The sequence below is a fragment of the Ranitomeya imitator genome, chromosome 10 (assembly GCF_032444005.1).
Source record: "Ranitomeya imitator isolate aRanImi1 chromosome 10, aRanImi1.pri, whole genome shotgun sequence".
NCBI classification, from domain to species: domain Eukaryota; kingdom Metazoa; phylum Chordata; class Amphibia; order Anura; family Dendrobatidae; genus Ranitomeya; species Ranitomeya imitator.
This window is the reverse complement of record NC_091291.1, coordinates 112,854,385-112,881,473: the sequence shown is the minus strand read 5'-3', so window position 1 is coordinate 112,881,473 and position 27,089 is coordinate 112,854,385. Positions and strand designations below refer to the sequence as shown.

At 43.1% G+C, this 27,089-nt stretch overlaps 1 protein-coding gene across 1 annotated transcript in view; it reads left to right on the top strand.

Moving 5' to 3' along the window:
* The window catches only part of PLCH2 (phospholipase C eta 2), a 770,253-nt gene that overhangs the window by 568,601 nt on the left and 174,563 nt on the right, over window positions 1–27,089 (top strand). Inside the window, exon 6 of the mRNA XM_069741627.1 lies at window positions 17,083–17,253. Coding sequence (XP_069597728.1) covers window positions 17,083–17,253 — 171 coding nt within the window. The remainder of the gene's footprint in view (window positions 1–17,082; window positions 17,254–27,089) is intronic.

The following is a 27,089-nucleotide window of genomic DNA, read 5'->3' as shown; positions in this document are numbered from 1 at the left end:
TAGGTTGTTTCAATCCCGCTTTTTGTTGACTTGGATGGAAACTCCAGCACAATTGCACACTGATATATGTGAACTAGACTTTATATTTTATAGATTTTCTATAGACATACGTGAACTTGGAGATTATACAGATGTTTTGGAATAGTTTGGAACCAGATTCTCTTGGAGACCTGTTTGTGTCAAAGCTACTATAGTGTCATAATGTTTTCCTGTATGGCTTACTTTTAAAGCATTGTAGGCTGTCATCCCTTTTACAAGCCGTGTAGCTGTCTGTACATAGTAGTACAAGGTCTGTCAATGATGTGCACAATGGTCATCTACTTCCACTGGATGGCCCTGGTATAAGTGATAAAGGATGTTCCTCTGAATCTTTATAGTTTCTGTCCATGGTTCTGAAAACTTGAGTTTCAAGGATCAATTGAGATGAGTAAATCTGGTTTGATTCAATGATGAAAATCATGTTGAATTTTTGGAAATTTTAGGCCCAGCAAATTATAATAATTTGCAAAAATTTCTAAAAATGCTCACTGCTATTTTTCACAATACAGAAGATGGCATAAATCAGAGAAGGCTCACATCCTGAAAAAATGCTGCCCGAACATAGCCTTACAAAGCAATCTTTAGAATTACTAAATTGTGGCTGTTTATCTTTTGTGTCCAATGGACTTATTTTGATGCTTTTAGTTTGCAATGGAATTAAATTTAGTGCTGCCTTTTGATAAATATTGGTCCTAAATTTTTATATATCCGATTGTCACGGATAAAAGCCGGGGGTCATGCAGATCCCGCCACTGTTACCACTTTGTCACAGATGACACCGGAGAGATCTTCCAGGTCTCACTGCTGCCTCCAGTTTGTCAGAGAATGCAACTCCACTACCTCCAATCATCAGGACAATTATGCAATTGACTGAAGAGTGATGGACTAGGCCATTGCCGCTTCCACTACTAGGCCACTTATTGGGGAACTCACAGTGAGGGTATGGTTTATACACCTCCAAATCCAATGCATAGAATATATGTATATATACTCCGGTACAGTCACTGCCAACTCCACAACAACAAAAAAGAGCCACTAGCTGCCATCACCAAACGTATATACAGGCTGAGTGGACACCCTTACAGGTAGCGTATGGCTTCAGGGGTGCGGTTTATAAAACAAGAGGAACAGAGCTATTAAATTTTACATACCACCATCACAGCAAACTATGACTTCAAAATTGAATAAAGACCTAAACCCAATTTCTGCTTTTTATTAGCTCAAGGTTGCGCCCACATATCTCCCCTTGATGAGCTCATGTGTGTCTGGTTGTGGGAGATGCTTGACTCTCCAGAATTTTATGATATACCCAACTTGCAGGATATCTTCGCCCCTGGAGGTCCTAGGTAGTAGATATTACGGCACGTGTCATCGCAATTTTACACTTGTATAACAATCAAACATGACTTGGATAGCCTCATCCATTGGTCCGTTGGAGGGGTTAGCATGGCTTTACAGTGATGTGTGTGAATGTATTATGTCATCCCTTTGCTACAATGCCGAAAATATATCTCCCATAAATATTGGATCGAGACAAAACCTAATATTTCTATCTGGACACCAGAGACAAAATATCTACGAAGCCTCTTTGATGAAAGGAAGCTTATGCCTCTGTGTAAATGAATCCTCATCTTGGTAGCTGGTTCCCAAAGTATATCTTCCTGTTTTAATTACCTTGTCACTGTAGGAGGCATCTACTTCAATTGAGATGATGTGTGAGATGTTCTCCCTTTCTTCCCTTGTTATAATTAGTTGTTCTCTCTAGCTATAATTAGTCCCACATGTTTACTGTGTAGACCAACTTCAATGGAAGTTGAAGCGTCAGCTCTTCTCCCTTTTTGAGATGTTTTATGGATTTGAATTTTCCTCTATGACACAGGTATTATTTTGAAATTGTATTTGGACTTATTGCTTTGCCAACGGTTACATTGTAGGATGTATGAATGGAAAGAGCCATGCACACATGGACATATCTCCATTCCAAGCCGATGGTAGGGCTTCAATCTATTCTAAATTTATGCATCTTTTCTTTAGAGAATTTTTTTTTTAGATATAATGGATCCATTTGACACATTTTCAGCTGCACATATAATCCTACTGTGACTGGTTGCTACATACCTACATATTCAGCCCCGCAGACCCCGTCACACACTGTACGGATGCCGCCCATCGTGATTTAGCACATTACTGCGCTCTCTTTCTACTTATTAAATCTGAAGCAATGCAGGGTAAAATTCAATAAGCACATGTTAATGATTCCGGAGCCCCGTCTTGATCCCATATCTCCAAGACAAAATCGCCATATCGTAAACCTTTTCCGCACCTAATGCTGGAACACATGCTGATTCAATATAGACGGAGCGGGAAACATTGCTGCTACTCGGAAGCGTTTGTTAAGAGGGAATCATAAAATGTTCATCATGTGAATACTTTGTGTGACGCCCAGGAGACCGGGATACCCAGCACCGGACCAATGGAGTCTGTCTCTTGAGGGGGATGTCACGGGTGGCTTGACCCGGTGCTGTGGCCTCAGGCAATGCACAGTGTAAGGGGTATCATGAGGGGACAGGCACTTACTTGATCAGCAGCAGGTTCTCCCAGCGGTGACGATCCCGATCCTGGATAGATGGCTATTGTCCAAATGAAAGACTGAGGCACTGAAACGTTTAACCAGTTTACTTTAACATAAAAGGATTTACAACCAGTCCTGTCACCGGAGTCTGTATGGGAACTCTGAGTTACTTTGACCCTGCCGGGGTCTTCGCCTCTTATTGTGCGCAATTTCTGTGTGGCCCTGCTGCTGTATGTGAACTGGCTGCCGGCCCAATCTGTCCCCTCCGGGTCCTGGTTCGACGGGCAACCCGAGTCCTTTTATCGGTTTACCCCCTCTGGGAGTACCGCTGAACTCTGTGTCTGTTGCTGCATCCGGCCCTAGTGAAGCTGATATCACCTCACGTTTTTCCGGTTGCTGTATTATATATAATGAATACAGCCACGGATCCGGTATCCGTCTTTGCGCCTGTTCTGGGTAGTGATTAATGCTACCCGGTTCTCACAATGTCCTTTTTCTCTATCCCTCTTCTCCTCAGGCCGGTGATTTAGGCCTGGAAACTGTCACAGGGCTGTTAGAGATTCAACTGTATGACCTCTCACTATCAGCTCCTTAGCCCAACTGCCATTTCTTCTCTCAGACCAGAATGGATCAAGGGGAGTCTCTGGAGCTCCCCCTTCTGGCCGGAGGTGGTAGTGCAGTCTTGCTATTTTAGTCTTTGTACTTACTGTCAGTAACTATTTTTGTGGCAAATACCCCTAGGGGTGCCACATTCCCCCTTAGTTAAGAACAGTACTCCGGGACTGTGGGACAATAACATTTTGAAATAACAATTAATATGTACAGAGTCTTAAAAATGAAAAGTTACAAAAACCACTCAAGGAAACAAAAATAGAGTTCTGCAAAAAAAAGTCACTTCAAATAGCGTCCATTAATACAGTTCTATCCTTGAAGGTATTAGGAAAGGCACTGTACTTAGTGTCCAGGAATTTAGTTCCATTTTTCCAACAGAGTTATCAATATAAAGTCTAAAGAAAGTTCAAAAAGAGCAAAAAGCAAAGTTCAAAAAGCAGTCTTTCCGGAGCTTTGATTTAGTGCCTCCGGGCTGATAAAAAGTTCAAGAATATGCAATAAGTTCATACAGACAAGTCTCTGTGGGCACTGGGCTTAAACGTTGCAGACTGATAACAATGACTATACTACATTTTCTGTTTAACTATATACGGCATAACATATATACAATTCACATTATGAGCTTTATAGTTGGTAATCTGCATACCTGGCCGGTAATTGACCCTGGGTACTACGCTGTGATCTACGTAATAGCGGTGTCTCTTCATGTGGTGTACTACTGTCTACTGCGGATGTAGTATCTGCCCGCTCTGCTAAAGATAATTCCACGACTATGGAGTTGGCAAGTCCACCGTGAATGGGATTACTCTGACCAGGAATCTGTTCTTCCTGGCCTGGAACCTCCTGTAGTACGGGGTCAGCCTCTTCCTGTCTTGGGACTTCTGGTATTGGGTTCGGTGTTGGGTCAAAGGCCACCATGGGAACCACTACTGCACCATGGTATGTTAGTAGGGTTTTGGGAAAGTCTCCTATACAGGTGTGATACACTTCCTCTTCTTTTTCCTTTACTGGTTGAACCTGTATGGGTTGAATAACTTCTGGTTCTGGCTGGACAACGTCTGGCTCTTTCAATGCTTCCGGACACAATTTAAGATTGTCTCTTGACACTAGTACAGATGTTAAGCCTCCGTTTTTGCTAATGAGACACATTTTAGGATTATCCACTCTTGTTGGTAAAACTGTGTAGGGTACGGCTTCCCACTGATTGTCCAGTTTATTGGTTCGACGATTTCTCTTGAGCATTTGGTCACCCGGTCTTAATGGGGTCGCTAGAGCATTCTGGTTGAAAGTTCGCTCTTGTCTTTCTCTAGTTTGCTGAAGGCTTCTTTCCACACTCTCTTGCACTTGGCGATACTGCTTTTGCCGTATGATATCCCAATTGGAGTCTTGAACTTCTGCGTCTGGTTTCAGAATTCCCATTTCTAGATCGATTGGTAATTGGCCGGGTCTTGCACGCATAAGGTAAGCTGGGGTGCAGTTGGTGGAGCTCACCGGGACATGATTATACAGATCCACCAAGTCAGGCAATTTCTCTGGCCATTGATTCCTTTCTGTCTCAGGTAAAGTCTTTAGTAGGTCTATTACAATATGGTTCATCTTCTCGCATAAGCCGTTTGTTTGTGGATGATAGGCCGTCGTCCGGATCTTTTTGCAACCATACATATTACAGAATTCTCTGAAGATCTCTGATTCAAAGGCTGTACCTTGGTCGGTGAGAACCTGTTCCGGATATCCATGGGGTCTACAAAAGTACGTTTGGAACGCTTTGGCTGCTGTTTTTGCTGTCAGATCTTTTACGGGTACTACTACCAAGAAACGTGAATAATGGTCCACGATGGTCAAGGCATAGACATAGCCGGACCGGCTTGGTGTCAACTTCACGTGGTCCATGGCTACAAGTTCAAGTGGTTGTTTGGTGATTATGGGCTGCAGTGGTGCTCTTTGGTTCTTTTGATCGTTTCTTCTGAGGTTGCACGGGCCACAATTTCTGCACCACTGTTCGATTGATTTTCTCATCCCGACCCAATAAAATCTTTCTCTTAGAAGTACTTCTAACTTTTTCCAACCGAAGTGACCAGCACCATTATGGTAAGCTTCGAGGACCATCTTCACATCTTGTTTAGGCACAATAATCTGCCAAACCAATTCATGTGTTTTCGGATTGGTGTATCTTCTACAGAGCTTCCCTTGATACAGGAACATTTTGCCTCTCTCTTTCCAGAGTTGATGCGTCTCTTCTGGGGCATCCTCATCGGGATATGCACTTTGCTCAGTCAACAGTTCCTTCACCAACTTCACAGCCGGATTGCTGTCTTGGGTGTCAGCCCATCTATGGTGTGCTAACGGATTAAAATTCACCTCTTGTTGTTTCTGATAGGTACTTGACTGATGATGTTTTGCCTTGGGACGATGGAAGGCTGGTAGTTCAATTTCTTCAAGCTCCCCCGTTTCCTCTTCTACATCTCTCAAGTGTGGCATCCGGGATAGGGCATCGGCATTTCCATTCTTGCGACCTGCTCGATACTTGATTATGAAGTTGTAATTAGATAACCGGGCTATCCATCGCTGTTCTAACGCACCTAATTTGGCTGTGTCCAGGTGGGTCAACGGATTGTTGTCAGTATAGACAATAAATTCTGCAGCGGCCAGATAGTGTTTGAAACGCTCTGTCACAGCCCAAACTACTGCCAGTAGTTCCAATTTGAAGGAGCTGTAATTTTCTGAATTTCTTTCAGTAGGCCGGAGCTTTCTACTTGCAAAGGCGATGACTTTCTCCCGACCTTCTTGCTTTTGTGACAGCACCGCTCCTAGTCCCACATTACTGGCATCGGTGTAGAGGATGAAAGGTTGATGGTAATCTGGGTATGCCAGAACCTCTTCTCCAGTTAGTGCCTTCTTTAGTTGTTCAAAGGAGTCTTCCCTTTCGTCGTTCCACTGAAAAGGAGGGTTTCGGTTTGAAGGTTTCTTCGTCTGCCCTACCAAGGTGTCTTGCAAGGGTGCTGCCAACTTGGTAAATCCTTTTATAAATCTGCGATAGTAACCCACCAATCCCAGGAATTGTCTCACTTCTTTTGCGCTGGTAGGTCTTGGCCAATCCCTTATGGCGCTTATTTTCTCGGGATCTGGTGCTACTCCCTCCGAGCTCACGATGTGTCCCAGGTACTGTACCTTTGGCTTGAGAAGGTGACATTTGGATGGCTTGACTTTCATGCCATACCTGGATAAGGCTTCGAACACTTCTGCCAGGTCTATTAAGTGTTGTTCGTAAGTCTTTGAGTAGACGATCACATCATCTAGGTACAGGAGGACGGTCTCGAAGTTCTTGTGTCCGAGGCAGCATTCCATCAGCCGCTGGAAGGTACCGGATGCGTTGCAGAGTCCGAACGGCATGCGATTAAATTCACATAGACCCATTGGTGTGGTGAATGCCGTCTTTTCCTTATCTCTCTCAGCCACAGGGACTTGCCAATACCCGCTTGTTAAGTCTAAGGTGGAAAAATAATTAGCAGATTTCAAAGCAGTTAAGGACTCTTCTATCCTAGGCAAGGGGTAGGCGTCTTTATGGGTGATGTTATTAATCTTCCGGTAGTCTACGCACATTCTCATGGTTCCGTCCTTTTTTTTGACAATCACTAGAGGGGCCGCCCAGGGGCTACAGCTGTCTCTTATTACCCCGGCCTGTTTCATTTCCCTCAGCATATCTTTTGCACATTGATAGTGAGCGGGCGGTATGGGTCTATATCTTTCTTTTATTGGGGGATGGTCACCTGTGGGGATTGTGTGTTCTACCCCTTCTATCCGTCCGAAGTCCAATGTGTGTTTACTGAAGACTTGTTCATATTCCGTCACTAGCCTATACACCCCTTGTTTTTGATGGGTAGGTGTTGAATTTATGCCCACGTGTAGCTGTTGGCACCAATCCTCCATTTCTCCATCTGAGCCATTGCCTTCCACCTGACAGGTTGGTTCTAAGGGCTCAATGGTTGTGATGGCATTGTTGTCAACAGTATATAGCTTTGCCATTGTAGCATACCTTGGCAAAGTGACCTCTTCCTCTCCACAGTTCAAAAGTCGTACCGGCACTCGTCCCCGGTGTACCTCGACTATCCCTCGTGCTGTGAGTATAGTGGGCCTGCTGTCGGTGTACACTGGTTCTATTAAGGCTTGATAATCTCGTCCCTTAGTACCAATGGCTGCTCTACACCATACCAGCATTTCTGTTTTTGGTGGGATTACAATAGACGTTGGATCACTTACCCTCACAATGCCGATTTCTCCACCTGCAACTTCTACCTGTTGCCTTAACATCAATACTTTTATTTCCCTCCGGAGAACTCTCTGCTGGCAGGATTGGGCAGTTTCAGCAATTTGCTGTAAGACAGAAATGACTTCGGAAAAGCAGTTCTCTAACACATTCATTCCTATCAATACAGTTGGTTCACAGTTCCGCCGGTCAACATCAACAACAATTATACCCTGTTTCTTCAGTTCTACTTTACCAATCTTTATGGTCATCTCCCTGAATCCTAGTTTCGGTACCAACTTACCATTACTGGCCCATATATCTAGTTCAACATCAGAGGGCCCTTTATCAATATCTGCATCAGCCCAGTACCTCTTATAAAGGATATATGGTATAGATGAAATCTGGGAACCTGTGTCCAGCAAAGCGTTGAGGGGAATTCCGTCCAGCACGATAGGGATAATGGGTCGTCCTCCGATGTACCTGTCGTGCCAGGGTGTTGGGCCTTGAAAGTTCATTCCTGCGAAGCGGCCCGCATTCCCAGGGGATTCCCGTTTAAATCACAATCTCGTGCAAAGTGGCCCGGCTGCTGGCAACGGCGGCAAATGGGCTGTCCATCCGGTTGGTAGCGGTCGCGGGGTCATCCTCTCCATGTCGGGTATCTCCGGGGTCTCATCCATGGAACATCCTCTCTACAGTTTGCCAACTCCATCTTGTGTCCTCTCATCTCCTGCATGGTTTTAGCCATTGAAGCAACAACATCAGCTAAAGAGTCAAGCTTTTGTTGAAGAGCCTCATTAGTACTGGGCCCCAGGGGCTTAACAATGGCCCCAGACATAGCTGATGTCACTGGCACTCCCTGTTGTTGAGGTGCCTCTGCCATGGGTTGCGCAGGATCCTGATCCCGAGGTGCCTCTGCCAGCTGGAGACGTATAGCGCTCTCCTTTAATTGGGCAAATGTCAATTCAGGGTTCTTAAAAACAAGCATGCTCACATGCCCCCGGTGAGAAGGGGTGTAGAGTCCCTCAATAAATTGATCTCTTAGCAGTTTATCCGCTCCGGTGTTAAAAATGGGTTCAGCCAGTGTAAGTGATTTAAGGGCTTCCTGCAGGTTTAAGGCAAAGTCTCTCACGCCCTCATTAGCTTTTTGTTTGCAATTAAAGAATCGTATTTTAGCTTTGCTGCTGGCCGTGGTTTCAAATGTAGCTTTTAATCCAGCAAATATGCGTTCAACAGTGCCTTTTAGATCAGCTGCCCAAGCTGTGACTTCTCGCTTAGCATGGCCACTTAACTGCATCATCAGGAGACTAACACGCTGAACTTCACCCACAGGGAACATGTCAAAATGGGCCAGCATCTTTTCTCTGAAATCGTCAAGGGTATTAGGCTCACCTTCATACATTGGAAGCCATGGGCCACCCGGGGTATATGGCATCAGCACCGGCATGATGGGCGCCACTCCTTGCACCGCTGCGCTGCCGGACTCTCTATTGACACTCTGTCTTTTAGCTGCATTAGCGTTGCCGGGTGCTGCGGCGTCTCCGTGCTGCGACATACTGTGCCCCCTTAGTTAATCCGGACCCTTCCGGTCCTCCGCTTCCGTCGGGATAGTGTAGATTCGTTCCGCTGTGCAGCAGGATCGATTTTCCCCTTGCTCTGATGTCAGAGCGCTCAGCTTGGTGCCGCCCACAATGACACGCCCCCTGCTGCTCCCGCCCGCCGCGCGCTCTGTAATGGCGGATTCTGAAGTTTTTCAGTCAGACTGGGGCTCAGGTAATGGCGTAGCTCAATTAACAGTCTCGTACCTAACGGTTATGAAGTGATTACCTCAGGGGATGGCGGCCATCTTTACTCCATTATAACCAATGGGGAAAAGTCACTTTCAATAGTTTTCAATGGGGAATGGATTTTTCTTTAATAAAGTCAATTTTCAAGATTTTTCATCCCAGTTTTCACAGTTTTGGGCTCCAATCACGGCACACAATACCCGGTATACGGGCTGGCTAGATCCTGTTCGTGACGCCAATTGTGACGCCCAGGAGACCGGGATACCCAGCACCGGACCAATGGAGTCTGTCTCTTGAGGGGGATGTCACGGGTGGCTTGACCCGGTGCTGTGGCCTCAGGCAATGCACAGTGTAAGGGGTATCATGAGGGGACAGGCACTTACTTGATCAGCAGCAGGTTCTCCCAGCGGTGACGATCCCGATCCTGGATAGATGGCTATTGTCCAAATGAAAGACTGAGGCACTGAAACGTTTAACCAGTTTACTTTAACATAAAAGGATTTACAACCAGTCCTGTCACCGGAGTCTGTATGGGAACTCTGAGTTACTTTGACCCTGCCGGGGTCTTCGCCTCTTATTGTGCGCAATTTCTGTGTGGCCCTGCTGCTGTATGTGAACTGGCTGCCGGCCCAATCTGTCCCCTCCGGGTCCTGGTTCGACGGGCAACCCGAGTCCTTTTATCGGTTTACCCCCTCTGGGAGTACCGCTGAACTCTGTGTCTGTTGCTGCGTCCGGCCCTAGTGAAGCTGATATCACCTCACGTTTTTCCGGTTGCTGTATTATATATAATGAATACAGCCACGGATCCGGTATCCGTCTTTGCGCCTGTTCTGGGTAGTGATTAATGCTACCCGGTTCTCACAATGTCCTTTTTCTCTATCCCTCTTCTCCTCAGGCCGGTGATTTAGGCCTGGTAACAGTCACAGGGCTGTTAGAGATTCAACTGTATGACCTCTCACTATCAGCTCCTTGGCCCAACTGCCATTTCTTCTCTCAGACCAGAATGGATCAAGGGGAGTCTCTGGAGCTCCCCCTTCTGGCCGGAGGTGGTAGTGCAGTCTTGCTATTTTAGTATTTGTACTTACTGTCAGTAACTATTTTTGTGGCAAATACCCCTAGGGGTGCCACATTTGTATAATGGAATAATCCTGCATTTATTACCCGGGAAGAAACAATGAAGCATCCATTGATGTCCCGATTAGTGTCATTTTTGTTCTTTATTATTTGCAGCCGTAGAACATCCTGCGCGTTGCGCTTTGTAATGTAGGAAGACATTTTTACAGTAATAACTCCAAAGATTTACAGCCAATACTAACAGCCATGTTACGGAAAACGGTTCTAGAAAGGGAGCGCAAGTAAATGAAAGTCAGCAAAAGAAGGGGACTAGGGATCAGTAAATGGCTACAGGAGGCTATTGGCCTCTCCCAGTAATATCCATGCATGTGGGGCATGTGTTGATGTTAGCATGTTAGGTTATAGGTTGAACCCGATGGACTTTTATTTCTACCTACAACCTTAAAAACTGTAAATGATTGTACAGCCATGCTGACACGGATTTATAATCTTTGTCAGCCTCCACAGATTGACAACTCCTCAGGGTCCCTCCTCCCTGCTGTGTCCTCTCAAGGCTCAGTTCAATTTAGAGTGCTCAGTCAGGCTAGCTGGATGGCCACTGAATACACTTGGACTCATAAAAAGCTCATTTCAATATTTGGATTTTTACAGCCTTTCTTATATTGTTTTTTTTTTTAAAGCAAATACACCCTTGTCATTAGGTCTAATATTGCAGTTTAATAATGTATACGGTTTGTATTGTAAAATGTGGATGTTAATCAGTTTTAAAATGGCTTACTCCAACCCAATGTGAAATGGTCCTTCTGTTAAAGACTATTGGAAGCCTCATTTCTGGGGCAGAGGGTTTATTTTATGCAGCTTTTTCTTTTTTTTTTTTCCGTAAGCCAAGGTTTTTAGCGAAAGCAAATGTATGGTTGAAAGTTTTGTCAGCATCTCCTATTTTTTGGGCTACAGAACTTTTCCCATTTTAGTTTAAAAAAGTGTGAAAGCATTGTGATCTGGGCTCCAGGATTATCCTGTTGTTCCTTTAGAAGAACTTAAAGCCCAGCTTACGTCATGCATTTTGAGAAAGGCAGACAAATCAGCTGAAACGTTGCTGCTAATGGATCAGTAAAGCCACGGTTTTTCATTTTGAGTTTTAGAGTGCTGCCTGTTTTTTTTTTTTTCTGATTTTCTACTTTATAGTTTGGAGGATTGGACATCACCTTTGCAGGTGTTATTGCACCTATTTTTTTGGTAGCGCTGCCAAATATATATATATATATATATATATATATATATATATATATATATATATATATATATATATATATATATATATATATATATATATATACACATACATACATACATACATACATACATACATACATACATACATACATACATACACACTGCTCAACAAAAAAATAACGGGAACACTTAGACAACAGAATATAACTCCAAGTAAATGAAACTTCTGTGAAATCAAACTGCAACGCTGATTGACAATCAATTTCACATGCTGTTGTGCAAATGGAATAGACAACAGATGGAAATTGGCAATTATCAAGACACACTCAATAAAGGAGTGGTTCTGCAGGTGGGGACCACAGACCACATCTCAGTACCAATGCTTTCTGGCTGATGTTTGGTCACTTTTGAATATTGGTTGTGCTTTCACACTCTTGGTAGCATGAGTCAGACTCTACAACCCACACAAGTGGCTCAGGTAGTGCAGCTCATCCAGGATGGCACATCAATGCGAGCTGTGGCAAGAAGGTTTGCTGTGTCTGTCAGCGTAGTGTCCAGAGGCTGGTGGTACTACCAGGAGACAGGTCAGTACACCAGGAGATGTGTAGGAGGCCGTAGGAAGGCAACAACCCAGCAGCAGGACCGCTACCTCAGCCTTTATGCCAGGAGGAACAGGAGGAGCACTGCCAGAGCCCTGCAAAATTACCACCAGCAGGCCACAAATTTGCATGTTGTCTGCACAAATGGTTAGAAACCAACTCCATTAGGATGATCTGAGTGCTCAACGTCCTCAGATGGGGGTTGTGTCACAGCCCAACACCATGCAGAACGCTTGGCATTTGCCACAGAACACCAGGATTGGCAAACTTACCACTGGCGCCCTGTGCTCTTCACAGATGAAAGGTTCACACTGAGCACATGTGACAGACATGACAAAGTCTGGAGATGCCGTGGAGAGCGATCTGCTGCCTGTAACATCCTTCAGCATGACCGGTTTGGCAGTGGGTCAGTAATGGTGTGGGGTGGCATTTCTTTGGAGGACCGCACAGCCCTCCATGTGCTCGCCAGAGGTAGCCTGACTGCCATTAGGTACCGAGATGAAATCCCCAGACCCCTTGTGAGACCATATGCTGGTGCGGTTGGCCCTGGGTTCCTCCTAATGCATGACAATGCCAGACCTCATGTGTCTGAAGTGTGTCAGCAGTTCCTACAAGATGAAGGCATTGAAGCTGTGAACTGGCCCGCCCCTTCCCCAGACCTGAATCCGATTGAACACATCTGGGACATCATGTCTCGAAACATCCACCAATGTCACGTTGCACCACAGACTGTCCAGGAGTTGGCAGATGCTTTAGTCCAGGTCTTGGAGGAGATCCCTCAGGAGACGATCCGCTGCCTCATCAGGAGCATGCCCAGGCGTTGCAGGGAGTTTATACAGGCACGTGGAGGCCACACACACTACTATAATTTCCTTGTCTTGAGGCATTTCCACTGAAGTTGGATCAGCCTGTAATTTGATTTTCCTCCTTGATTTTGAGCATCAGTCCAACTCCAGACTTCCGTGGGATATTCATCTTGATGTACATTGATCATATTTATGTTTTATTGCTCTCAACACATTCCACTATGTAATGAATAAAGATTTGCAACTGAAATATTTCATTCAGTGATATCTAGGATGTGGTATTTTAGTGTTCCCCTTATTTTTTGGAGCAGTGTGTGTGTATATATATGTGTGTGTATATATATGTGTGTGTGTGTGTGTATATATATATATATATATATATATATATATATATATATATATATATATATATATATATATATATATATATATATTAATCTCCAATGCAAACCTGGTATCAAATCATCTCCGCATATTTGTCTATCATTTCTTGGAAAAGTGACATATACAGGTGCTTCTCACTAAATTAGAAAATCATCGAAAAGTTAATGTATTTCAGTTCTTCAATACAAAATGTGAAACTCATATATTATATAGAGTCATTACAATCAGAGTGATCTATTTCACATGTTTATTTCTGTTAATGTTGATGATTATGGCTTACATAATCCCAAAACCCAAAAGTCATTATCTCAGTAAATTAGAATAATTAACAAACACACCTGCAAACGCTTCCTAAGTGTTTAAGAAGGTCTCTCAGTCTGTTTCAGTAGGCTCTACAATCATGGGGAGGACTGCTGACCTGACAGATGTCCAGAAGGCAGTAATTGACACTCTCCAGAAGGAGCATAAGCCATAAAAGGTCACTGCTAAAGAAGCTGGCTGTTCACAGAGTGCTGTATCCAAGTATATTAATGGAAAGTTGAATTGAAGGAAAAAGTGTGGTAGAAAAAGGTGCACAAGCAACCGGGATAACCGCAGCCTTGAAAGGATTAAGAAAAGGCCATTCAAAAATTTGGGGGAGATTCACAAGGAGTGGACTGCTGCTGGAGTCATTGCTTCAAGATCCACCACACACAGACGTATCCAGGACATGGGCTACAAGTGTCACATTCCTTGTGTCATCCACTCATGACCAATACACAACGCCAGAAGCGTCTCACCTGGACCAAGGAGAAAAAGAACTGGACTGTGGCTCAGTGGTCCAAGGTGTTGTTTTCAGATGAAAGTAAATTTTGCATTTCATTTGGAAATCAAAGTCCCAGAGTCTGGAGGAAGAGTGGAGAGGTCACAATCCAAACTGCTGGAGGTCTAGTGTGAAGTTTCCACAATCAGTGATGGTTTGGGGAGCCATGTCATCTGCTGGTGTAGGTCCACTGTGTTTTATCAAGACCGAAGTCAGCGCAGCCGTCTACCAGGAAACTTTAGAGCCCTTCATGCTTCCCTCTACCGACAAGCTTTTTGGAGACGGAAATGTGATTCTCCAGCAGGACTTGGCACCTGTCCACACTGCCAAAAGTACCAATACCTGGTGTAAAAACAACAGTATCACTGTGCTTGATTTGCCAGAAAACTCGCCTGACCTTAACCCTATAGAGAATCTATGGGATATTGTCAAGAGGAAGATGAGAGACACCAGACCCAACAATGCAGACGAGCTGAAGGCTGCTATCAAAGCAAAGCAACCTGGGCTTCCATAACCCCTCAGCAGTGCCACAAGATGATCGCCTCCATGCCACAGCACTTTGATGCAGTAATTGATGCAAATGGAGCCCTGACCAAGTATTGAGTGCATTTACTGAACATACATTTCAGCAGGCCAACATTTCAGATTTTAAAATCATTTTTTCAAGCTGGTGTTATAAAGTATTCTAATTTACTGAGATAATGATTTTTGGGTTTTCATTGGCTGTAAGCCATAATCATCAACATTAACAGAAATAAACACTTGAAATAGATCATTCATTATGTGTGTAATCTATATGTATAATTGTCTAAGGTCCACTTCCGTTTGTTTGTCTGTCACGGAAATCCCGTGTCGCTGATTGGTCGCGCCCAGCCAGCCGCGACCAATCAGCGACAGGCACAGTCCAGCCTTGAATTGGCCCCTCCCTACTTCTCCAGTCAGTGTCCCCTCCATACTCCCCTCCAGTCAGCGCCCACATAGCGTTTTAGCAGTCCATTAAACAGACTGCGTTACACCATGGCATAACGTGGTGTAACGCAGTCCGTTAACGCTGCCATTAACTGTGTAAGTGTGACCAACTTTTTACTACTGATGCTGCCTTATTAACATTTATAATAAGCTCTGGAGGCAGAGAGGAAGCGACATTTAATGCGAAACGCTTGTTAGGGTGTGTGGCCAAGGTTAAGACCGGACGGATCGCCTATAATGGGTAATAAATAATCCCTTATTTTATTAAAACTATTCTCTATAACAGCAGGGAATTAAAGAGCACGATATTGAGTGTATGTGACTTTCGTAGCTATTCATGCATTTAATGCCTATGTGAAATGTCTATGTGCACAAGCATTTAATGAGCTCTTGCATTAGATCCTATAATGGGATCACATGCCCTCTGTATTCTCTCTTCAGTTTGCATTTTTGATAATTAATACTGACCTTTCCTTCGGCCCCTATTCACACCCATGGAGTCAATCACTGTTTTCAGATTTAACCCATGTACTATATATGTATTTATTATTATTATTATTATTATTATTATTATTATTATTATTATTATTATATTTTTTTTCTTTTATTTTGAATACAATTTTATGTAATTCTTTTTTTGGAATTATTTATCCATGTGTAATAATAAACTTATATTTTTGGCATTTTTGGACTCCGTTTTCTCCTTGTTTCGTCATTGATTGAGTCGCCCATTTTTCATGGGTACATGCTGACATACTACTGTTATTTATATATAGATATGTTCACACTTTGCTTTTTTGCTGAAATTTTATTTTTCTGCAGGCAAAACGTCTTTTCTAGTCTAAAAAAGCTTTAAGGCTTTTTTTTGTTGTTGTTTTTTTCCTGCGTTTGTGTTATTTGCCTACTGTACACGTTGAATGGTTTTATCCACCAAAAAAAAAAACCCAGCAAAAACGCACTAGTTGTGTTTTCTGCAGCGTTTTTGCACTTTTTCATAGCTTTCTATAGTGAAAAAAAAAGAAAAAGAATTGACATGCTGCAGTTTAAAAAAAAACATAAAAGCTTGTGCGTGAGATTTCTAAAATCTCAAGTGTCTGAGATTTTTTTGCTGGTGCTGTAAAAAGCAGCTTTTAATTTGCATAAAAAGCTGCAAAAAGCAATTTGTGAACCTATCCTTATTCCAGCGTAGAAATAACTAGAATACAAATAAACTGCGTATTTACATGTACACTGTTAACATTTTTAGACCTGAAAAGAAATGAGTTTCTTTAAAAAAAAAGGGGAGAAAAAGATAATTTTTTCCTGATTTTCAGCCACCTCTTGGTTCATCTCCGGTGTGCCGGCGTCTATAATACGTTTTCATGTTTCATTTCACAAAGAGGCTTGTACTTTACTTCTGAAATGAGGTGCATCCAATTATAGTAAACACCTATTAATGAATGCATGCGTGTGCTCATTATCCAGAAGCATCTCCCCTCCATTACTGAGCCCTGGCACGGCTCCTGCCAGCGTGCCCCGTCATTTCCTACAGCGGCCCGTGCTTTGCTGGCTATGTTGGCAATCGAGCAATCCCTAAATTGGCGCCTAAATGAAGACCTGGCAGCTCGTCATCTTCTCGCCTCCAGTCTTATCAGAATAATTTGCAAAATGCTTCATTTTCTTCTGTTCTTCTGCCAAGCTGGTGTCAAAAAAAAAAAAGTGAAGGCCAGGAAGACAACGCGTAACATTTAGTGGCCTCTAAAAACGGGAACATATGTTGGCGAAAAGGCAATGGCTCCCATTAGGCAACGAAATAGGATTTTGCCATGAGTCATCAGGTGCCGTATTACCAAATTCTCATCTTACATTCTAAAGACTGTAGACAGGTTCTGTTTAACTTTCGAGATGGGTTTATAGCAACAGATTTCTTTCTTTTTTTTTTCTGTCCGGTTTATGATCTTCATTTTATCTTACTTTCCCTAGGAAGCAGATACTGATGACAACCAAGGGACCTTGGGCTTCGACGAGTTCTGTGCGTTCTACAAGATGATGTCGACCAGAAGGGATCTCTATCTACTGATGCTCACGTACAGCAATCACAAAGACCACCTGGATCCAGACGACCTGAAAAAATTCCTAGAAGCTGAACAGAAGGTTGGTTAGTTTTTGTTTTGCAGAAAATTTACAAATGTTTCCTACTAATAAAAACAAAACAAACAAAAAAAAACCTTTATATTATTTGTTAGTGCAACTACTGTGCAATACCATGCTGTTGTTACAGTGGCATTGCTTTCCTCATGGGGAGAGTGATGTCATGCTTGAAAGCGTGGAAGGATCCCTTTAACAGTTATTCAGCACATACAACACCATTCTGACTCCAGGCCAGAAGGGGGAGCTCTGCACCCGACTTCTAAGGGAGCTGCTCTCTCTGGTTGAGAGGAGGAGTGAGTTGCTAGGCAGTTGGAGTTAAGCAGTTGGTGAGAGGAGAGCAAAGAGAGAGGAAGGAAAGCTGGGGCCATGCAGACGAGTGATTCTACAGCTCCTGGGAAGGAAAAAAGATCAGAGCAACATGTAGAGTGCGTGAAGGAGGAGAAGAAGCAAAGGAGAGTTAAGAGCTGGTGAGAGAAGCTGCGAGTGGGCTTCCTCCACGCTGAGCGCAGATACCGGTAGCCGGAAAACCGAGGTTGTGGGGGTAACTTCATGCCCCATGGCAGAAACCGGTGGTCAGCAGATTGCAAGATACCTTCCACCATTAACACCCGAGGACACAATAGCAGACAGAGCCCGGGTCATGATAGAGATCCTGTAAAAAGGCCCGAGTTACCTGTCATTGGTGTCCTACCAAAAGGGGGACAGAGAGAAAACGTGAGGACCATGTGTGAGGCCTAAGGCAGCAATGGACTACACCACAATGCTAGAAGGAAGGCTTCGAACCCCACCTGGTTAGGGGATTCCTGAGATGCTTCCAAGCCAGCCGGACCATACCAGCACCTGTGATCCGGTACCCTGGACTGTGGCTGCCTTAAAGCAAGTAAAGAGGTAGAGAGACTGCAACCTTGTGTCCTCTGTTTCTTACCACACCATCTTCATCTACTACATTGGGTGCCCTGTGGACCCAGCTTCACCTGAGGGAAGCTACACCATCCCAGCTGCCATAACATCACCCCAGTGAACCCTTTTAAGCTGCGTCGGTCATCCCTGACCGAATACCACAGGTGGCATCACAAACTTTTATTTGACCAATCCCTTTAAAGACTTTTCCCTTAACATGGGCGCCCAGGGCCACAGACCGGGTTACCGCTGCTGTGACACATCCCTTTAAGTCCCGGACCTGGTACCGAGAATCCCACGGCCCTGGCAGGCATTCCAGATCCACATGACTTGTTTCCAAAAAGGCATTAGGCTTGTTTAGAAGTTATTTTGCATACTTCTGAAGTTAAATTTTATGGTGAAGGATGCAGGAGAGGTTTTCTTCTGATGACTCCTCCATGAAGGTCATATTTGTGCAGGGGTCTCTGAGCAGTAGAACAATATGTACCACAACTCCACATTCTGCTAAATCTTTCTTGTCTTTTGCAGTCAAGTGGGGGTTCTGACTTGCCTTTCTAGCAATCCTACGAGCAGCTCTCACTGAAATTTTACTTGGTCTTCCAGAGCTGATCTTGACCTCCACTGTTCCTGTTACCTGCCATTTCCTAATTACATTTCAAGCTGAAGAAAGGGTGACTTGAAAACGCTTTGCTATCTTCTTATAGCCTTCTCCTGCTTTATGGGCCTCCACCATTTTCATTATCAGAGTGCTAGGCAGCTGCTTAGAAGAACCCATGGCTGCTGTCTTTTGGCACAAGGTTAGAGGAGTCTACATTTTCATAAAGAAGGAAAATTTGCATCACCCGGCCTTTCCTAAGCATGATGGTGAACAATTCATAATGCTAACAGGTTAATTAATGTCTGAAACTTTGGTCAAAGTCATGTGAGCACACAAATCTCCAAGGGTGCCCAAACTTTGCTTCGGCCCATTTTCCTTTTTGTAATTTTTAAAATGTGAATGATGAATATATATAATGTGTGTGTGTATGTGTGTGTGTGTGTGTATATATATATGTATACACGGTGTGTGTGTACACACACACACACACACACACACACACACACACACACACAGGTATTTCTAAATTGGAAGAAATTGTGGGACAAATTTTGGTGCCATTTTTACCTATTTCCCAGTGTGAAAATGTAAAATCTGTGATTATTTTTTTCTTCACTGCCCAATGGTATAAAATTCTGTGACAAACCTGTGATGTCAATATGATCACTGCACCCCTAGATGAATTCAAGAGGTTTTGTTTGTAAAATGGGATCTCTGATGGGGGTTCTGCTCTTCTGGCACCTCAGTAACTCTGCCAATGTAACATGACACCCACAAACTAGTCAAGTAGAATCTGAACTCCAGCATGGCTACTCTTCTCTTCTGAGCTTTGCACTGAGCCTCAAAAGTAGTTTTCCCCCCAGATATGGTGTATCAACGTACTCGGGAGAAATTGCACAACAAAATTTGGGGTCCATTTTCTTCTGTCCTTGTGAAAACGAAAAAATGTGGGGCTAAAAGAATATTTTTGTGGGAAAAATACGTCTTTCATTTTTACAGATCAACGTACAATTCTGTGAAGTAACATCTAAATAAATTCCTTGAGGGGTCTAGTTTTCAAAACGTGGTCACTTGTGGGGGGTTTTCCACTGTTTAGGCACATCAGGGACTCTGCAAACGTAATATGAAACCTGCAGACCAATCCATCAAAATCTGCTTTCCAAAATGTCACTTCTTTCTTTCTGAGCCCTACTGTGTGCCCAAACAGTAGTTTTCACTCACATATGGGGTATATGCTTGCTCAGGATAAATTGCACAACAAATTGTATGGTGCATTTTCTCCTGGTACCCTTGTGAAAATAAAAAAAAAAATTGGGTATAAAGTTAAATTTTTGTGAGAAGTTAAATGTTCATTTATTGCCTTCCACATTCCATTAATTCCTGTGAAGCACCTAAATTGTTAATAAACTTCTTGAATGTGGTTTTGAGCACCTTGAGGGGTGAAGTTTTTAGAATGGTGGTATTTTCTATTATATAGACCTCTCAAAGTCACTGCAAATGTGAGGCGGTCCCTAAAAAAAATGGTTTTGTAAATTTTGTTGAAAAAATGAGAAATCGCTGGTCAAATTTTAACCAATAGAACTTCCTAGCAAGCTAAAAAGTTTCAAAAATTGTGCTGATCTAAATTAGACATGAGAAATGTTATTTATTAACTATTTTGTGTGACATAACTCTGATTTAAGTGCATAACAATTTGAAAATTGCAAAATTTTGGCCATATTTTTTTTTCCCACAAATAAACGCACGTTATATAAAACATTTTTATGACCATCATGATGTAAAATATGTCATGAGGAAACAGTCTCGGAATTAGTGGGGTCTGAAGCATTCCAGAGTTATTACCTCATAAACTGACACTAGTCAGAATTGTAAAATTCAGGCTGGTCATGGTGGTGAAAACTGGCTTGGGGGTGAAGGGGTTAAACAAGAAAATGCTTACTTTAGACCCAATGTTAAAGATTTAAAGGGAATCTGAATCTGTCAGCAGGCTATCGCACCCCAAACTATTTATATGTGCATTGCAACGTGATAATGACCAATAATTGATTTATTTCTAATTTTAGTTTTCGTCACTGGTTCCTGCACCCAACTTATCACCAGATAGTGAATTTAATACCCTGATTAAGTCACCAAAAATAAGACGGGCAAAATATTCATTTTCTACTGTCAGCAGAAAAAAATTCTGATAAATACATAAAAAATGAAATCTATTACCTGGCCAAGTAATGTGTGTTCCATCACCGAGGCTGTTACATTTTTGTTGAGAACTGTAATTGCATTTTTCCTTTCTCCGTATAAAGCGCTACAGCCAACATTTTCCACAGTTTCCATTGATTGAAGTCGGCATTTCACTGTAGGAATTGAAGCATGGGAACTTTTTTTTTTACTCCCAGAAGCTAAAAAAAGGAAATGAAAGAATAAAACTTTAGTAAAACTGTAGATGACAAGTTCTACATCTGTATTCTGCTCCAGTGAGAGGACGGAGGGTCGGGGGATCCAACTTTTTATTTTTTTTAAAGAAACTTTTTGCTAAGTATTTTCTCCAGGCGAGATGAACTTATTTCACTTCTGTGCTTGACGTAGCAAGTACTCGACTGAATCTAATCTCCTTATCAATAGTTCCCATCAAGATGGATTAAAATGGCAAAATGGACTTGTGCAGTCAATGACGCTTGGTTCGGAATGAGAGCTGCCTGACTCGAGTCATTCCAGCAAAAGGAATAGACCTGATTGGTATTGCTGATGCCATCGGGCCGGGGTGCCCGACCATCTGGAGCCTGCAAGCTCGTTTCAAGTGAGACTTGTGAAAGTCTTAGAATATGACCAAGTAATAGGTTTCTTTATTACCATAGTGCTAGTTGCTTGCAATATCGTTTTGACCAAGGTACAATGTGACAACATTAGAGCCGCTAATACATTACAGTGTCTGCAGATGGGGAGCCAAACAAATGTAGGGCGGCTATTGGAAGAAAATGCACTGAATTCCTCCCTGCAGCCGCCGGCTGTCAGTCATAGAGGAGCATTTTCAGTCACCGCTCAGTACATAGTGAGGAGCAGCTGTAAGCATGCACCGGCACTTGGTTTGACTGCTCGCTCTGCACAGAGCTGTCAAACTGCCATTGTGTACTCCCTGGAGGAGTTAAATTCAAACTTTCAGTAAGGGCTTGTGCAGATGACCGTATTTTCGGCTCGAATGCGAACTGAAAAAAAAACAATGAATCATACTCGGACCAATGTTATTCTATGGGGCCGTGCGCATGTCTGATTTTTTTTCTTCTGACAAAGTCTGTCCGAAGGAAAAATCACATAAAGAAACTTATTTTTTTCCCCATCTTCTCCCTTTAGAAAATCTGTGCACACTCTGCACAGTATGTGATTAGCTTAATCAGCCCGATTTTCACGGATGAGAGAAAATCTGGTTGTGTGACCCTGGCCTAAGGCAGCTGGAGCGCATTGGGACACTATTAACTTGCAGATTGACCGTATATCTGCAGGTCAATAGCATTTGGGGACTTTAAAGGTTTCCCATAACTAATTGGTCCATCGCCTCTTTAAAATAGCTCCTCTACCAAATAAATTAAAAAAATGAATTTTCCAGTGGAGAGTCTGAGATTTGTGGCTTATTATGTAGATGACAAGTTGTCCTCATAATAAGGAGGATTGATCCTATGATAGCCAAATATTCACCCCAAAGCAACAATCGCTTGGTGTGAAGCAGCCCCCTCTAATGGAACTTTTGAAAGAAGTGAGGACAAATGGTCTGACTCTAAAGAAAACATTGATCATTACATATGCAAAAAAGTGAGTGCCACCCTCTCCTCTAGCTTTTTACCTTACTTCTGCCATGTCAAAAACTCTGTCCTATTTTCTATTGCATTTAGAAAGGGTCCGTTACTGTATTTCACAAGGCAAACCACAGACTTCAGTAAATAGAGCTCTTCAACCTGATAAAGCTAGTGTACTAACTATAGAAATCTACGTTAGAATGGCTACATTATTCTTTTTTAAAGTTTTTATCCAACCGCTGTTCACCTATCCTGACTGGCAGCTCCTCAGTGTCCCTTCTCCTTGCTGCTGAATCTCCACCCACCTATCCTGATTGGAAGCTCCTCAGTGTTCCTCCTCTCTGCTGAAGTTGAATCTCTTCCCACCTATCCTGATTGGTAGCTCCTCAGTGTCCCTTCTCCTTGCTACTGAATCTCCACCCACCTATCGTGACTGGCAGCTCCTCGGTGTCCCTTCTCCTTGCTGCTGAATCTCTACCCACCTATCCTGATTGGAAGCTCCTCAGTGTTCCTCCTCTCTGCTGAAGTTGAATCTCTTCCCACCTATCCTGATTGGTAGCTCCTCAGTGTCCCTTCTCCTTGCTACTGAATCTTCACCCACCTATCCTGACTGGCAGCTCCTCAGTGTCCCTTCTCCTTGCTGCTGAATCTCCACCCACCTATCCTGATTGGAAGCTCCTCAGTGTTCCTCCTCTATGCTGAAGCTGAATCTCTTCCCACCTATCCTGATTGGTAGCTCCTCAGTGTTCCTCCTCCTTGCTACTGAATCTCCACCCACCTATCCTGATTCCTAGCTCCTCAGTGTCCCTTCTCCTTGCTACTGAATCTCCACCCACCTATCCTGATTGGAAGCTCCTCAGTGTTCCTCCTCTCTGCTGAAGTTGAATCTCTTCCCACCTATCCTGATTGGTAGCTCCTCAGTGTCCCTTCTCCTTGCTACTGAATCTTCACCCACCTGTCCTGACTGGCAGCTCCTCAGTGTCCCTTCTCCTTGCTGCTGAATCTCCACCCACCTATCCTGATTGGAAGCTCCTCAGTGTTCCTCCTCTATGCTGAAGCTGAATCTCTTCCCACCTATCCTGATTGGTAGCTCCTCAGTGTTCCTCCTCCTTGCTACTGAATCTCCACCCACCTATCCTGATTCCTAGCTCCTCAGTGTCCCTTCTCCTTGCTACTGAATCTCCACCCACCTATCCTGATTCCTAGCTCCTCAGTGTCCCTTCTCCTTGCTACTGAATCTCCACCCACCAATCCTGATTGGAAGCTCCTCAGTGTTCCTCCTCTATGCTGAAGCTGAATCTCTTCCCACCTATCCTGATTGGTAGCTCCTCAGTGTTCCTCCTCTCTGCTGAAGCTGAATCCCCACCAACCTATCCTAATTTGAAAGCTCCTCAGTGTTCCTCCTGTCTGCTGAAGCTGAATCTCTTCCCACCTATCCTGATTTGAAGCTCCTCAGTCAGTGTCCCTCCTCATTGCTGCTGCTGTATCTGCATTGACTAACAGATCCTCAGTGTCCCTCCTCCCTGCTGCAGCTCATATTTCACAGTGCTCAGTTACCAGCTGCATCTGTCAGTCAGGCTGGGTGAGTGGAGACTAAATATGCTTCATCAGGTCTAAAATATTTACTAATGCTTGTAATCTGATGACAGATCTTCTTTAATGTTATGATGTTGTTGTTTTTTTTTTTATATGATTTGCTAAACAAAATTTAGAACAAGGTGGTTGGGGGGGGGGTCATTTGTATGTTCTAATATCTGTTCTAATATCTGTCCCTCCTATGCAGGCAGTCCATTTCCTATCGTGCTGTGATGGGAACTACTGGAAAATCAAATTACGTCTGCAGAAGTGATTACTGTAGAGAAAATACTTGGCGGATAGTTAACCTGACTTCAGCACCACTTAACATTGCTCGCGTGTCTTCTATAGTTGGCAAATGCCTCTTTTTAATCACAGCTGTGGCACAGAAAGCTGGAATCTCTCTGTAGGGACGCTGCCTTTGTAAGGTTATTACGCTCACATTAAATTTCATCTGGGCTCCTAATCGGCGCAAAACGCGTTGTATATCTTATTTCTAGAACAAAACCTGATTTATTAGAAATTATCAAAGAAAATGTTTTTTGTTTTTTTTTAACACAAGAAAAATGTGTATATAATTTTTTTTTCATTTAAAGTGATGGCACATTATGATGAATTGGTATTTCCTTTTCAATAAAATGGCTTATTAATTTATTTAAAGGAGATTTGTATAGATTCCTCTTTTCAGATGACATCTGCTATAGCAATACGATAACTTCCTGTAAAGTTAGCTATGCATTTTCCCTGCAGTGGCCACTACAGGAGAAATGTGGTATTACATGTTAGCAATTTAAAGGGCATTGTCTTATAATTGCTTTTCAGGAGCACACAGGGAGTATGTTTGCTCCGGTAGACAGACAGACAGTTGGGCCCAGCAACATGGTTGCACCGTTGGCCCAAATAATGTGCTCTCCCATCTGTGTGTGCTCCTTGCCTGGCAAACCGGCTATTTCTTAGACTTCAATGTTGGCCAGTAACCTAAGCAATGAGCAGCTACTATAGGTTTAAAAAATCCCTCCATCTTTTGAGAATGGAGAGGATTTTTTCACAAGCACTTTTGCAATGTTACCTATTCCGCAAGATGAGACAACCCTTTTAAGTAATATAAAGACTGCTCAAATCAGAAAGAATGAAAACAGCTTTTTTCTTAAAGGGTTGATGGCCTATCCTAAAACAATGTCTGATCGGAGGGGATGCTTCGACAACCAGCATCCCTGCCGATCAGCCGGGTCATGCTCAGTTAGGCCATGTTCACATGTTACTCTTTTTGCTGCTTTTTTTTCTGCAAGTAAAACCTACTCTCTTAACAACAAAAAAAAAGCTGCTTTCAAAAAGTAGGTTTACTGCGTTTTTGCTGCAGATTGTGTCATTTGTCTATTAAAGTTAGTTTTATTCACCAAATACACAGGGCTGCAAAAACCCTGAAAAAAGTGACATGCGGCAGATTGTTTTTTAAATGCAAGTTTTCCAATCAGGAAAAAAGAAATTGTGTGCATGAGATTTCTGAATTTCCATAGCTTTTGCTGTTACTGTAAAAAGCAGCTTTTAATTTGCATAAAAAAGTAGCACAAAAGCTGACAAAACGCATCGTGTGAACGAAACCTTATGGAGCTGCATAGCTGTGTGGACTGTATAGTGGCCGAGTACTGCACATACGCCTCCCATTTATATAAATAGGGGATGGATGTGCAGTACCGGCCGCGGCCACTATTGCGTTGATGGAGCTGTTCTGTAACGGAACACTTCCGGCCACCGCTGGCGCCAGGAACGGCTGATGGTCGGGGGAAGCCGGGTGTCGCACCTCCAACGATTAGACGGTTTCCTAAAGATAGGCCACCAGTGTTAGTCCCAGGTTTTCAGTCCTAAAAGTCCGCATAGAGGTTGTACCTGTAAGACATCCCCTAAATAAAATGGCATTACTATAAGATAAAAAAACAAAAAAAAGAGGCGAATAAAATGGTGTTGACATTCTTAGAAGGAAGACAGGAAGGTTTAGACAAGAAAAGTCTGACATTCGCCAGCGTAGTATAAACACGCCAATAATTTTCTGAAATCGGCTGGAAACCTGACAACCATCCATCATCGGGGAGATTTGTGAAAACGTATGGAAAAAGAAGCCAGACAGATGACACTGCAGATGATTGGCTTTGAGATTTGGAATATCGCTACCGGGAGAGTTCGTTTAGACAAAGCAATTGAGGTTTGTCAATTGTAGAATGTTGATTTCGGGAAAGGGAGTCGGTTACAAACTGCTTTTCTTCCAGATTGTCGGAGGATTCTCTTACTTTTTGGATCTTTGTTGCATTGTCAAAATTAATGACGACATTTTTACATATAGATGAAATTGGCAGCCAACTCCAAAATTATGGTATATTATACAGATAATAAATGTCACCGGTGTAATAAATGGAGAAGACTTTTCATGTGAGTCCTTGGAGTTTTTCCTAAAAGAGATTGTCTGATTTACCACGTTCATTGTCAATTCACGGAGTTTATAAAAAGAAGTTTCTCATACAGCGGCTCCATCAGTCTTACCAGAGATACAAGGAGCGTCGTCCACTTTGGAAGACTTTTTATTACTTCTGTGCAATACTTTTTTTTCCCTGCGGGAGTGCTATAAGAAAATTACACACTTGCTGCCAGGTTAATCCTAGGGATCTCTGCTGCAGAACACCATAGGATCGGCTTGTTTTGGTGTGATTTTTAGCAAGAAGGGATCATTTCAGTGAACAGTTCTATACAACATTGACCGTACATGTGATCCATGGTGGACATAGACAGAAAAGGGCAACTGTGCAAGAACAGTGTATGGGCCCTTTGCAGCCCAATAGTTATGCTGCAACAGAAGCTCCTTGCTGTTTTGGAGGCAGAAATGGACCCCTTTACCTCTTGGGCCTCTGGCTGCACCATTGATATGTCCGCCCCTGTGTGTGATACCTAGATCTTAACTGGAAACCACTACCTTGCCCTCATTATGCTGA